A 14,505-nucleotide genomic window follows, 5' to 3' on the forward strand; every position below is an offset into this window, starting at 1 on the left:
AAAAAGCGCGAGCGATCCATACACACACACACACACACACGCAGCTTTTCCCCGTCCAAAGTTTTTGAAGAACTCGAGGCAATGCGAGTGTACAGGGCAGTCTAAGCCACTCCTCGCGTTCAAATCTCCATTTAACGAAGGAACGAACGGATGTTTACCTCCTACTGAGCGGTAAAAAGAAGCTTCACTACGTGGATTACTTGCTGGAGCCTAGAGGATTTATGAAGTTGATAAATGCTGCTACTTCGATACCTTTTTTTGTGAACTTTGGGTCGAGTTAGCCCTTGAATAAAGGGTTGATCTCGAATTTTGGTCAAAACTTGTCCAAGTCAGTCTAAAAAAAATGCTGCTGCATCAACGCCAACATATCACTTACGAATATTAGAAGGAAGCACATTTATCAATGAAGGAGCCCGAGAAAGAAGAGATAAGGACTTCAAGGATCTAATTAACCTGGATTCTCGAGGGCTAGAAGGTGCTCACAAAACGCACGTTAAGCCCCTGCGATCGCTAGATTTGACGCTAAAATCTGGGTTGAGAACAAAGGAAGGCTTATGTATTCTTTACGGAATGATCTTTAAACGAAAATTGTTTTCATAACTTTCGTACCTTTTCTGAGTACTGTACAGTTTCAACTTTTCTAGTTTCTCCCAATACGAGAGTTCTCTCAATCCTGTAATGTGCCGAGTGAAACATGTTTGGACCTTTTTGGCTATTTGCAAAATTTGCTGAACTAGTTGGAGCCCAAATAGGCGAAGCATATTCAAGAATGCTCATCGAACTTTCCAATATTTTGGAGGATTACACCTAAATACTTCTTGAACGAGCAGATTTAGTTCAAGTTTCACAGTGAGCTTAAGCATTTTCAGTGCATTCTGGGCAACCTCTCTCTTTCACCAATTCGAGCAAAAAAGGTGGTTCATAGTTCCCAGATGCATTTTCCCCATTTCCGGCAACACTGATCTTGAGAGCTGACGTGATAATCGCCAGCTTCTGTGCGTTCATGTCAATCTGATTTCCCATAAGTGAAGCATCAATGCCAGGGCTATTAATGCATATCTAATTTTTGCTTAATCTATTTTTGACGGTTTTCAATCTCAAAATTTGCCATCACGTAATAACCAGTGAGCTTTGTTGGTCTTTCTTTGTGATGTGAAGTTTGAACAATTGTCTGTAGGATGTTGTAAAAACAAAAATATTTTTCTACTCGGCGATTGAAACCAGGATTGCAGATAGTTCTGAGGGATAAAACCGGCTATTGTATCCTAAAGTTTGTATTCGATGGCCTATTATCATTTTTGAGATTTTTGCTATTTAATAAGGCCAGCAAATATTCCTTTCACATTCTTGACCTCAAAAAGTCTAGCCATAAGCTTTGAGAGCATAGTTGAAAAATACCTAACAACATTTAGAGCCATGAGTTTGACTAGCGAACGAAGCAAATTTTTTAATCCACCTTTTTCGTTTCTCTTCAAATAAATGTTACGAGGCAATTAATTCGAACTTTTTTATCGCTTTAAACGAGATCAAATATCAGACACATGGGCTCTGACATTTAAAGCCCAAAATGATTGACATTCAATGTTCTTGCACATGCACTATTCGTTAATGCCAGGGAGGAGCATAAATACATGTTAAATGCAAGAAAGTGCCAATTTCAAGCATAAAACTGTTTTAGCCAAACATTTGAAAGTGTTCGGTGAGCCTTTCGCAAACATTATCGCTTGCTCCAATTGGTATAATATACATCCAAGGCAAGTTCCATTTTTTTCTATGAAAACAGAAGAGTCCAAATTTGAAGCTTATCAAATAACTTGTAAGAATTATTCCCAAAGGGGGATCCAAAGGGGAAGCCTTCGATAGATATTCAACCTTGCCATCAGGTTGGATACCGTAGTATTCGCACTTATGGTTATAAAAATTTGATTCTTCCGAGAATAAGTACAAAAACGCTTAAGATTAGACATTAATGGCAATTATGACAGTCAATTGAAAGTCATCGAAATTGTGTTGAATTGCAATCTAAAACACGTTCTTATGGGACGTTGTTGTTTGGTTAAACCATGCAAAGTAGCCGGCATAACTTATCAATATCACACTAAAGCCATGGATGGTTTAACGCAATTTTCTAAATTGATGGCCTTTTGCAGGTTAGGGTTTTAAAGCATGAATAGGGCTTAAGAAAACGAGTCGAAAAAGAATTATATGTAAAGGCCAAAGTTCGCCTAAATAAGTGCATTTCAAACTTCAGACAAAGCGGATAATGCGATCAAATTTCATTTCTGTCCTGGACACTTTACATGTCTAGTAACCGCATCGTAAGTAAAATCTGACAGAAATTAGTATGCTTTGAGTCTGGTCAAGATGATTCTCGCTTCTGTTTGATAACTTGAGGCTTCAATTGAGCAATCGCTCTGAGATCATACCTAGCTTATCTAAATTTCTTGTCTTTCGTGATCTATTAGATGTGCAATTTACAAATCCGTTTAATCGAATTTTTGCACATGACGTCCATAGTTAACGGCTGCCATCTCGGATCGCAATCATAGGAATGACAGAACACAAAACTTGATATCGATTCAAAAGCTGGCACTCACAAATAAAAGATACGTCAATACTTACGACTCATGGAAGCAAGATAAATAAATGTTCGGCATTCTCAAATCAATGCTCTTTTTCCAACGAAAGAAGTCGACTTTGCATGAGGATGATTAATTTGGGAAAAGACAAACATTCACAAGTCAAGGCTTGAGGAGCGGAAACGCTTTTAAAACACTCCAATTAATCTCATTTGATTTCAAAGTCACCTTCTTATGCGTCGTACGCCAATACTGTACATTCTCCAACCGGAGGTTTCGACCAAGTGATCAAAGACCACTGAAGCAAAACAGACGGAGTTGGTGCCAAAGCTATAGCACTCTTAGATTCAATCCACTCATCACCAATAAAAGTCTCGGTTTAGCTCGTGATAAATCAATGGACTTGCAGGCAGATTCTTTTCTGGGACACATCATTCGTATTTCAGTCACCGCATCAGTGCGGGGAACAAAGGCATACCACTCGTATCTTGGATTTGGTCTAACATCCATAAAATCGGACAACAAATGTGCTCTTGATTCTTTTGATTGTGGTTTGAAAACTGGCATTTCTGCTCGAGTTTACTGGGATCATTCGTCCAACATGTCCTTTGGCATGTTCAGTGCGAATGATTGAAACGGGGCCAATTGGATAATAACTCGTTACACATTTCTCATGAGAAGCAAATGACTCGCACCCTGCATTTCTATTCTCATTTTACGTCATAATCATCATCCGCGTCTTCTTGAGAATCTAATGAACTTTACGCTCAATTGTCCTATTGTACAAGGACATAATAGCCCAACTTCAAAGCCACTAGCCACCAGCGACCACAATTGCTTTGCAAGTGCGTGTGCCATATTTGAATTGAAATAGCAACACGACAAATTAAGCCTGAGGTGGTCGGTAAAATGTCGAAAAGGAATGGATCTGGATCCGCAAGTATGTATAACTGGATTTTGGGCGTGATTCAGGCCGTTAGTCTATTGAACACAGGGATAAGAGATTCCAAGTAACCTGGGATGATAGTGATTTCCCACGGGTTTACACAGTTTTCTACTGTTGTCAGACGCGAGATGAACCTGGTATTTCGGTGGTTCGAGTGAAAGAATCATTAAATGACCATTGACAATGAAACGAGCTCATCCTCCTTAAGGCTTGGCCAATCGTCATTGAACAACGTGTTTTACCACATTTCTCTTCTCATTCTTTTTTTTTTTTACAACGCCATTATATTGATTACTGGCAATTTTCTCTCTGTACAAGAAAACCGCAGTTTAGATAAGGAGCTTTCCTTCCGAGCATTTTGTGTTTTGAGGCGGCCACCTAAACACCCTTTTCAATGTCGAGGGGCCTTATCGCATTACAAAATATCCGGTATGAACCGGGATAAACTGACATGAACCGATTACCAAGGTTAACAAAGAATTGGGCATTGTTCCCATTGAAAGTTGGTTCGTCATCTGGAACGTATGATATACAATTTGCATACTGGTTTTAATCCCTGAACTTCATAATGGCGAGCCACTTTGAGTAAATGAAACCAACGCAAACGTACATACTTGTGCACTAACTGTGAAGGTAAATGCGTCCTATGCTATGTGTCGCTGGCTAAAAAATATGCATTTTGGTTAATTCAAAAGGGAAACTACAAGGGTTCGATGGGAAAAAAACTTCAATTGATTCGAGGCTTGGAAGGGGGTCCCCTGGGAATTTGGCAAGATTTCATTCACTCTTGCATTCAAGACTGAAATGAATATCTAATGCAATCAAACATACTTTTTCTTTAGGGGTAAAACCACAGAGTTTCGCCAACAGTGATTGATCCAGCTGTGATCTGAATGTAATCCATTGACATAATTTGTTTGTCTGACTTAAAAGCAACCAACGGATCAACGCCTCCGCACTTCCCCATGAATATTTGAGAGCAGGGCTAATTCAAGGAATTAATTTATGAATTCATGAATTAATTTATAAGTGATGGCTTATTTCAATTTTGTATACAGTGGAACCCGCTTATATCGTCAATTAGCTTATGTCGTCGTTTTTTCAAAAACCCGATTCATTTTTACATCTTTTTAAATGAATTGACTCCTCTTACAACGTCGCCTCACTCCGGATATATCATCATTTGAGGCTAATTTTTTTTATGCACAATTCTTTTAGGAACCTATTTGGTTTTTTACTACTGCTAAAAAAAGATTACCTTCGTTTATGATTATACACCACACCTGAACCACCTCGTTGAGTGAAATTTTGAAAAAGATTAACTATTCTTGTCAATTTGGTATTGAAAACAAGAACAGAAAGCAGAAAAAATCTGATCATCCTGCTTGTTCATTTGGCTGCCACCCAAGCCGAATTCAACTTGGTCCCGAGTTTGAATGGGCCTCCCAAAATCTTCCATGATAGTTTTCTTGAAAGTAAAAATAAAGTTCCAAAAATTGGAGCTTGTTTTGATATATGAATCATTAAAACACTCTTATCTACTTGCGTATTTAACGTCGTTATGTACCTGATTGAGAACATCCAGATATATCGTCAATTTCTTTTGGTCCCCGAAATCAAAAAAATCATGACGCCTCCTTAGGCGATATCCTTTCATTGCAGTTATTCGTCGGTTAATTTTTTCTAGCCTTTTTCATGTCATATACTTCCCTTCGAATGTCAATGGTTTTTTTTTCAAAACTATCAGTCGCCTTCTTTTTTTTAAGACCTTTGAGGAAATATTCCTGGACCTGGTATGAAAATATGCCAAAACCAACATGCCCAATTATTTTCTTTTTCACATCTTTCCATAGAAAATAATAGCCCAGCATTTCGGTATGATCAAAGAAATGTCAAACTGGGACCAGGCATGAGATATTGGAACATGGACGGGGAGGCTATATTTGAAAATTCACACTTTGGGAGCCAGTGAATGCGTGACATTTCCCGGCTCATGAGACGGACTCCAGGTCGCTAAAATTAAGTACTTAAATTTCCAGTCCAATCGAGCAATTGGATCAGAAGTTATGTCCTTTTAAAATTCAGTACATAACTTTGCACGAAATCTTTTCAGAAGAAGGCTCGCTCATTCATTTTATTCTTGTGTTTGTAGAGGTAGGTTTGAGGGAGCATAGCTTTTAACTCGGTTATTCCATTGAGCTTAAAATTGAAATCCGTACCCCCAGCAACCTGAGGTCAGTCTCAATACAATGTGAGCACAAGGCGTGACTTGATTTTAAGATGTCATTTTCGATTTGAAGTCTGCCCATCCATAATCTAGAGATTCATGCCCAGGTCTACTATCGCTTTCTTAAGACCAGGATTAACTGACTGTCACATTTCTGATGACAAGCCTTCAAATCTGAGCCGAGACTCTCCTAAGGAACACAAAATGTCACGACAAGTCAATCGCCTTATCGTTCATGAGTTACTATGTACCCCGCCTAGTTTTTGAGATCTGCTCTTAGAACGAACGACCCTCTCCACAAATCTAAAAAAATGAGACGAAATAGAGGAAATCCTAATAGCTGATTCGGAAAGCCAGTTGAACGCTATAGGTTAACCAGCCAGTTGAACAGCCCCCAGAATGAATGGGTGGGTCCTTACATGTACTGTAGGTATTGTTGGATCCAATCGGCCACCTCGCCCACAAACTCGGCCTCCGTGATGGTGTAATTGCCCTGTTTCACGCTCAAAAAGTTCTCATCCCGATGATTGCTCAAAAAGTGAGCCAGGAACTCGTCCAAGGATTGGGGAGCCGCGGGAGGCGGGGGCGACCCATCCAGGGCTTCCTGGCCTGGCATGATCCACAATAATAGTCACCGATGAGCCGCACGCACACTTCACCCGTTTCTGACACTTAACCAATACACTCACAATTTCCGGCTACTTTTGAACCGTGAGTCGCTAAAAGAGTTTTCCGTGTTTTCCCTTTTTATGATTCGGTGGCTAGATGCAAACTCGGCTAGAATCACACCATCAACGATCTCCGCTCCTACTCTATACTTAAAAGTACTTGGTGTCTCGTAGCTACCCTGCCTTCCAAGCTAGCCGCTCGCTCTTTTCAAGTCGCAGATCTCACAATCACCCACCATTTTCCGCCTTTTTCGCCCAGTAGGCTACAGCCGAAAACCGGGAGGCCGGTGCAGCTGATGTGGGCCAAATGTCTATATAACGGAGAGGGATGGTCAACAGCTGACATGGAACCTGGCTGATGGAAGACACGCGTAACGGGACGGATAAGTAGTAGCGAGCCCGGGGGTGGGGATCACGGGTTTGAGGGGCGATGGGATGTGCTGGAGGGATGCCAAGTCTGGACAATGGGGTCATGGATAGGTCATTAATGGATTAGCTCGTCCTGTCAGGGCCATATGGGATGCTTATTTTTGAACGAAAGAACGAAACTTCATGATAGGTGACGAGCAATGATTAAGATTGGATCACTGGGTGACGCATGGATGATGCGATTTATTGACCCGTCCAGAGAATTTGGCATATTTTTTATCCGATAATTAAAGGCCCATATCAAGCTTTAGAATGAAATACGTGGATGGAAGAAATGTGTCCAGGGATCAAACGTAGTCGGGAGTCATTGTGATGTGATTAGCTAGAACTGAGTTAGTCAGGATTGGGACAGGATCCCGATAATACCACACTCCATACAGATAAGCTAGTTGTTGAAAACAGGCGAATGCGCCGGGGCATGAATGAATGCGTCAGAAATAATAAGAGAACGATCGTTCGGAATCTCGAAGGACCGAGAAGACATCACATAAAAAATTCGGTACTAAAGCAACTTCGTCCCAACGCAACCTCCACTGGCTTTAAAGCTAAATAAAGCCTAGGCACCAAAGAGAAGAAAACTCAGAGTCTGCCGGCCCAGTCCAATGAAGCCTTTAGCTCGAGTTTAATTCACTAAAGCACCCCAAAAACAAACTTTTTGGCTCTTAAGTCAACTTATCACAACCTTGGGTTAATCAATTAGTCCCTCAACACCTTCAAATTACCCTGACCCTTTTTGGACTTGCCTACCGGTGTTTGATAAACAGAGCTATCGAAGTTTTGTTCTCTACGATGACTGTCACTTAGCATGCTGTCTTAATCTTACCATCGCGTGTTTTAGTAGATGTAGTGATCTGCCCTTACTTGGATCGAGATTTCATTGATTTCTCCGTTCCCTCATTGGAATAGTTAGTTAGTGAAACCTCAACATGAGTCAGTCTAAGTCGCCAGCGCCCGCTAGTTCCACGCCCCAACCCGCCCCTTTTGTTCATCCCGTGTTCGAAATCATCCAAAATCAAGCCCAAGATGATCCTGATTTGGTGGCCAAGTTCTTCGACGATCCGCAGGATGTGATCAGCTCCCAAGTCGATCTGGAGGACGAGAACGGTTGCACAGCCTTGATCTTAGCCGCATGGAAAGGCAAACCCCGGATCTTGCAGTTCCTCATTGATCGGGTACGTTGAATCAACATCCATCAAATGATGTCCTGTTCAAAGCTATAAGAGACTTCTCAAGCCCATGATTGATTCATCAGCCTTCTTTTTTATGGTTGTATGTGGCCAAGACTTATACGGAGAAAGATGGACTTATTCCTAATCAGAATAGTGTGAGATCAAAAGATCTGGCCTTGAAAAAGTTAACTTGGCCAAATATGGGCCCAAAATCTGGCTCAGAGAACTTTAGAAAGTAGTCATTTAAGTAGTGATGGCAAGAGTAAGTTTGAATCTTCGATTGTGTCTGACTTGAAGCCGGCATATTGGCCACCCGTTCACCGTCCATATGTCTAGTAGTCCGAGGAAGAGACCAGGACGACGTTGCCTCTGGACAATGACGGTAGGGATGAAACTGGGTAGGTCACTCTTACCCCTATCAACCGAGAGCATTTTCCTCGGCTCGAGTTGAGCTTTGGGGATCTAAAAAGACATTTGGAGCTTGAATTTGAGTTCAATCGAGTGTCTGATTGAAGAACTAAGAGTCTTCAGAACCCAGTACGAAAATAAACGCAAGACGAATGACTTAGTTTGGGTAGGATAATCGATCGAACTTTAGTTGTCAAGCCCAAACCAATTTGAGTGACGGACAATGCATTCAGTTCTTCGGGGTCAGAATTTCTCATTTTCACCCCGATCGTCCCTGTTAAGTAGTGACCATGATTCACCTGATCTCGTGAATCTTCATACCTTTATAAGGGAAAAGTCCAGCAGGAATTAGGGTCTCTTAGTCAAGTTTCAGCGATCTTTGTCCTGTCCTTCTAGGGTATTCCGGTTAACGGCGGCAACCATGAGCACGGCTACACGGCCTTGCATTTTGCGGCTTTATCTGGCAATCCCCGAGTCTGCGAGATCCTCGTTCAAAATGGGGCCAATCCTGAAGCCACCAATTCGGTCAAACGAACCCCTTCGCAAATGGCTGCTTTTGTGGGTAAGCCATCAGTTTCGTCAAAAGGGTGATATCAAAAATACTGGATGTGTTCATCTTATTTTTCGCCCTATTTAGGCAACCACACTTGTGTCTCGATTATCAACAACTTCGTCCCCAAAGAGAGCGTTTATTACTTCACCCGGAAACAACCCTTGGAAGATGAAGCCAAATTACCCATTAAGTTGGCTAAACCCATTCATACTCTGGTCATGAAGGTAAATCTTGAGCCCAGCAATCCATTTTTAATGAACGATCTGTTCGATCGATTTAAATCATTTCTCCCCAGATGAATACCCACCCCGTGAGTCTGGCCTTGCATTTACGATCGAATCCTGAATTATTGGAGAGTATTGAGAAAGTCGTGGACATTTTGGAGCGCATGTCCAATCGAGAGTTCAAAGATCGGAAAGATGTCAATGAGGTGCTTTCGCTGAAGTTCCATATTATATACTACGTCCTCAAAGACATCATGAAACAGGTATTGATTTGTGTTTGAGGGCGAGACCTTGGCCATGAAGTGACGGCTGAAATTGTTGCTTTGTCCTTTGTAGAAAAAGAAATACGATGATGGGCCCAAGAAGAATACCTCTTTCATTGATCTGTGGATCAAATCTATGCTAACGGGACGTGAAAGCGATGGCTATCCCGTATTCCAAGAAGATTTTCTTCGTCAAGGTGTCAAGGAGTTTCCCTACAAAGAAGCGCAGCTGTTCAAGATCCTGGTGTCGAATTTCTCTCATTGCCAAAATTACGGCGATTCCATCACAGCCGCCGAGTTTATCAATCAGTCTTTCAATGGTCAGAAAGGCTTTAAAGACAAAGAAAATTGCGATTCTTGTGGAAACGAAGATGCGCCAAAGAAGTGTGCTAAATGTTCGTATTCTAAACTGCTTTAAGTCCCAGTCATTTAATGCCTGAAATGTGTCAATTATTTTGTTTTCAGGCAAATCAGTCCAATATTGCGATCAAACTTGCCAAAAGTTGCATTGGTTCATGCACAAGAAGTATTGTGACAAGTTGAAAGGTAAACGTTAGATTCATTGGATTTTATTAAGGCTTGATAATAACTCTTTTTTTTTACGTCTAGAGACCCACCTTAAGCAAATGGAGACCATTTCGAAGGGAGCTCAAGCACTCCAAAGCTAAACAAAGTGAACCCTTGGGCGTTCCAAAATAACCGCATCTAATACGTGTCCCTAGATTTAATGTCAATAGTGTCATATTAATCATTGAATCATGACCAAGCAATGCATATGTGTAGAATTTTATTATCTTTTGTTCCCTCAAGAACGCGTCAAGGCCTTAAGTATACGATTTCGATCGGGAAAGTAACAAATCGTATCAATGCATAAGGAAACCAAACAAGCTTATGAATAGCAACCCAATGAACTCAACAACCCGTGCGTACTCGTCAATACAATACACATGCGTTGTATTAAAATGTCAAGGCCGTCAATCATCAAGGCTATAACATTGATTGGAGATTAACCTTTTACGAGGTGAAGCCCACCTTTGATCTCATAGAACTAAAAGAACTAAGTTCGCACATGTACGGATGATCTGCAGTCAAATCGTATTGATAAAATCACCGAACAGACGAAAATATGGCGTACATTTTGAATTGACCTCACATTGGCGAGGATTTACGGTGCCTTTTCGTCCTTTACTCCCTTTCAAGGATTTCATTTCAAGTCCACCGAACCTTGGCTATGACACATTTGAGTTCAACAAATAACACAATTATCCCGATGAATCGTACAAAAATGACGGGTTCAAGAAGCTTGCAAATGTGTTTTATTGTGTGATACTTTTTATTGGATTGCATGGGCCTGGAAATGTGAAACTCTATCAAATCAAAGGGTAGAGAAGTCCTTGATTGAATGAAGATAAGATCATGTATCACTGACCTCAATAAAGAATAAAATTTGATGTTCTGGGTAGTGTGTTCCTGTTTGTAGAAAAAAATACATTAACTTGTGTCAAGGGATATGAGGCTTTGATCGTCGAACAAGGGCTCACTTTTGATGGAAATACATGACTCAATTTTAACGACTCGCTTTCTGGCGTAAGTTTTTGCAACGGGTTTCAAGCAGTGAGAAAGCGCCAATTTTTTAGGATCAAAGGATTGATCAAAGTGATGATTATGGACTAGATTCAGGTGCTTCTCCAGGTCTCCTTTCCTTAAAAAATCTCTGTTGCAAGATTGGCATGAATTCATCGATCCACAGAGAGGATCTTCAATTGCATTTTTGGCGTGCACTTTTTGATGGCGATTCAGTGTTTCACGAGCGAAAAACCTGGCCGGGCATTTCCCACACCAGAAGGGCTTCTCTCCTGAAAGGGAAACTAATTAAACATGTTGGCCTAAAAACGTTTAAACTTTGAACTAGCCCACCTGAATGGATCCTTTCATGTTTCCTTAGGGCAGATTCGGAATGGAAAGTTTTCCGACACGTTTTACATACAATCGAGTCGCGGCCACGATGACTGCGAAGGTGAATGGCGAACAAAGAAACGCCTTCAAAGGACTTCTGGCAATACTTGCATTTGTACTTAGGATCGCTTAGAACCCCGCCGAGATGATCCATGATGTGATCTCGGAGTTTGTCTCGCCTTTGGAACATGCGATCGCAGATGCGACACGGGTAAATAACTTTGGGTCGGTTGGAACAAGAATTGGAACCACTTTTTATATGCAAGTCAACGGCCTCCAAGGTTGGAAAGTCTTGTCCACAATCACCGCAAATGTGTGGACAAGTACGTTCAACCTTGGTCAAGTACGTGTGAGCGACCTCGTGCTGAGCAAATCGTTCCAAATTTGGGAACAACAACCGACACACAAGGCACGACAAATCCATCTGAAACGACTTGGATTTTTTCGTTTTTGGGACATCGTTGAGTTCTGGTGGCATGTCTTCATCCATGTCCCTGCATTTGTCTTGGAATAGCGATTTTTCAAATATCATCACAGTGGCACGGTAGTTTAGTGTTTCCTCATGGCTCTTGTCGAATTTGGAACACACCAGATCCGATTCCGATCCTCCTGCCTTACACACACTTTCATGGTTTCGACGACCCAGATCCGTGTGAAATGGATGTTCACATTTGAAGCAACGGAAAAATTGGCTTGGATCTTGGTCTTGGTCCGGCCATTCTTGGGCCTCTATCGGTAGAACGACCGTTGATTTGAGATCGATTTCAAAGCTTCCATTGTCTTCAGGTTCCAATTTGATGGAACCAAGGAGGTGTCCTTCCATGTTGGTCGAGGCAAAACCACCAATGGCTCAATAAAAGACTCACGACGCCCTCTGACGTCCCCCGAAGGAATTACACCAAAGAGAAAGCCCCTTATTTGGTTGGAACTGTGGTTGGAACCAACGTCCCAGACTGACAAATCGATATCTATTCGATTTTTCGTAATGCCGGAGACACTTCAACGCTTTCTTCAGACGGTTCAGCGACTATCATTGTTCAAACAACTGAGTATTTGTCCTATTTATCGTCGTTTATTTTGTACACATGGAGGAATCTCGGTTTGCGATATATGATGTCTATACATTTACACAATGAACTCAACACTCTGAACACAAAATGAAAGGAATTGACCTCTTTGAATGAGGCAGGGATGGTAGAAGGTAATTCGAGGCACGATCTTTGTCAATTTTTTAAAGATTTTAACATGAAGTAAAACAGTAGAAGTCCCGGAAGAAGTCAAAAAACCAACTGTAATGGCTCTCAAAAGCTCTGGGGATTTGATCTTGTGGATTTTCTTCACAGAGATCTGTGGCATGTCAAACTGTTCTCTGGCTACCAGATTTGAGAGTGAGATTTACAATGTTGTCTGGAAAGAAACATAATGTTCCCATTAACACAGTTGATTTTGTCGAGGCAGACTTGATAAAAAGGGATGAATTACGGACTAGAGTTGAGCATATCGAATTCATGATAAATTTGCAGGGGTTAGTGCTATCGTGCGTGGCAATTTTGTAGACCTTATAAATAGTTTCAGCGAATCCTTTGTTCTCTTACTTCATCTTAAGCATCTACAAACACCTGGATAACACCCATTCGGTTCGCTTTAACTAGAAGGGCGTGAGGGCCAGGGTGGACAATTTTGGGAATTAGACTGACTTTTGGACACTTGGTGTGTGTACAAAAGTGGGCACTAGGTGTTCAAAAGTAAGCACAAGAAGTCCAAGATTGGGTAGACAAGAAATAGGTTTTAAGCCTTAAATCCTACAATTTCTTTACAAGAAATGGAATAATTTAATTGCAAAATGTAAACCCTATCAATGTATGTATACAGCAACTAACAAGTAGGCTTTGTGAAAAGAGGACAAATTATTTCACTAATTGTTTTAATTTCCATAATATATATTGTATTGCGTTTTGAGGTTTTTAATCATTTTTTTGAAAAAAAATCAGCTTTGGAAAATTGAACGAACATCGTTCCTGTAGGTTAATAAAATAAAAAATGGACTTTGAATGTTAAGACCAAAATATTCAAGCAACAAGGTCTTTATTACAAAGGTAATAAGAAGGTGCAATCATTTTTTTGCAGGTTGCCAATGTTAATTGAAACAAAGTTATGAAATTTGCAATAGCTTAGCAACTGCCCAACAGTTGCTTACTACTCATTTAAGATACATTTTGAAATATTAGACATTGTTCATTTTTTATGTCCTTCATTTTTAACCAACTTATTTATAAAATGAAGTACTCCTCCTGTTTTTTACATCAAGCATATCTTTAAAACCCAATGACTTTACCTAGAAATACTCTAAGCACAGTATATATCAAGTTTTGTTCAGAAATGTGAGAAATGTAACTTATCTTTAAACTTTAGCAATTGGGTTGATGATAATTTTTTAGCCTTAGCTATTTTCAAAGGTAGGCAAGATCTAAAACAATGTTCCCATAAAACTTGGAAATTATGTATGCCTTTGGTGATGGGATGAAGCTACAGAATGTGCATCAAGTTTAGTAGTTATTAAGGATGTAGCATGAAGTTATCCCAGTTTCTGAACCCTCTTTGCAAAATGTATGGAGGTAGAGGCATTTGTACCTGCTAGCTGTCTGAAGCAAGGAAAAAAAGTTACGAAATTATCTTATTTTAGGTATGCTTGACGTGCATGACAAAAGCCTTAAGGGATCATTTTGCTTTTGGCACCATCAATGAGCTTGGTTTCTAAACAAGAAATCAGTTTAAGTTACTTTTGCCTATAGTTATAAGTTCCGTCTTTTTGGACGCTTTTGGACACGATTGGACTAAAATGAAACGCCCACACTGCATTCGTCCCTTAATTGATTAGTAATTTAGATAGATCGTTAGTTAGCCATTTCGTTTGGACAAGACTTGTCCTGGTGCGGATTTGTGACAACCCTGGCGAGCTTTTACCTTTGACGATATAGATATAATTCACTTACAATCATGTTGGTTGACATTTTACCAAATTGCAAGGTTTTGGAATTGTCCTTAGCCAAGTAATTTATTTGTTTTCCACACGTAATTACGCC

The 14,505-nt window shown here is 40.5% G+C and overlaps 3 protein-coding genes across 4 annotated transcripts in view; 1 reads left to right on the top strand and 2 right to left on the bottom strand.

The window, feature by feature from the left end:
- The window catches only part of LOC131887121 (uncharacterized), a 38,125-nt gene extending 31,538 nt beyond the window's left edge, over positions 1-6,587 (bottom strand). For both annotated transcript variants that reach the window (XM_059235649.1, XM_059235648.1), the window contains exon 1: positions 6,172-6,587. In XM_059235649.1, coding sequence (XP_059091632.1) covers positions 6,172-6,368 — 197 coding nt within the window. In that variant the 5' untranslated portion in view covers positions 6,369-6,587. The remainder of the gene's footprint in view (positions 1-6,171) is intronic.
- An 803-nt stretch (positions 6,588-7,390) lies between these two features.
- On the top strand, positions 7,391-10,240 carry LOC131887124 (ankyrin repeat and MYND domain-containing protein 2-like). Its single transcript, XM_059235652.1, has 7 exons — positions 7,391-8,021; positions 8,823-8,988; positions 9,064-9,203; positions 9,275-9,466; positions 9,540-9,861; positions 9,932-10,012; positions 10,076-10,240. Exons 1-7 carry the CDS (start codon positions 7,776-7,778, stop codon positions 10,132-10,134), a joined length of 1,206 nt encoding a protein of 401 aa, XP_059091635.1. The 5' UTR covers positions 7,391-7,775; the 3' UTR covers positions 10,135-10,240.
- Positions 10,241-10,765: 525 nt separating this feature from the next.
- Positions 10,766-12,453, bottom strand: LOC131887123 (zinc finger protein 26-like). The gene is made up of 2 exons (XM_059235651.1): positions 11,384-12,453; positions 10,766-11,322 (listed from the first exon to the last, which is right to left on the bottom strand). Exons 1-2 carry the CDS (start codon positions 12,243-12,245, stop codon positions 10,958-10,960), a joined length of 1,227 nt encoding a protein of 408 aa, XP_059091634.1. The 5' UTR covers positions 12,246-12,453; the 3' UTR covers positions 10,766-10,957.
- Positions 12,454-14,505: the final 2,052 nt, after the last annotated feature.

Source organism: Tigriopus californicus, chromosome 9 (genome assembly GCF_007210705.1).
Source record: "Tigriopus californicus strain San Diego chromosome 9, Tcal_SD_v2.1, whole genome shotgun sequence".
In the NCBI taxonomy this organism is placed as follows: domain Eukaryota; kingdom Metazoa; phylum Arthropoda; class Copepoda; order Harpacticoida; family Harpacticidae; genus Tigriopus; species Tigriopus californicus.

Excerpts from the sequence above, each read along its gene's own strand:
- LOC131887124 (XM_059235652.1), top strand. The coding sequence starts at position 7,776 with ATGAGTCAGTCTAAGTCGCCAGCGCCCGCTAGTTCCACGCCCCAACCC. Across the intron at positions 8,022-8,822 it reads TGCAGTTCCTCATTGATCGG|GGTATTCCGGTTAACGGCGG; the intron begins GTACGTTGAATC and ends CTGTCCTTCTAG. Across the intron at positions 9,467-9,539 it reads TCAAAGACATCATGAAACAG|AAAAAGAAATACGATGATGG; the intron begins GTATTGATTTGT and ends TGTCCTTTGTAG.
- LOC131887123 (XM_059235651.1), bottom strand. The coding sequence starts at position 12,245 with ATGGAAGGACACCTCCTTGGTTCCATCAAATTGGAACCTGAAGACAAT. Across the intron at positions 11,323-11,383 it reads ACATGAAAGGATCCATTCAG|GAGAGAAGCCCTTCTGGTGT; the intron begins GTGGGCTAGTTC and ends TTTCCCTTTCAG.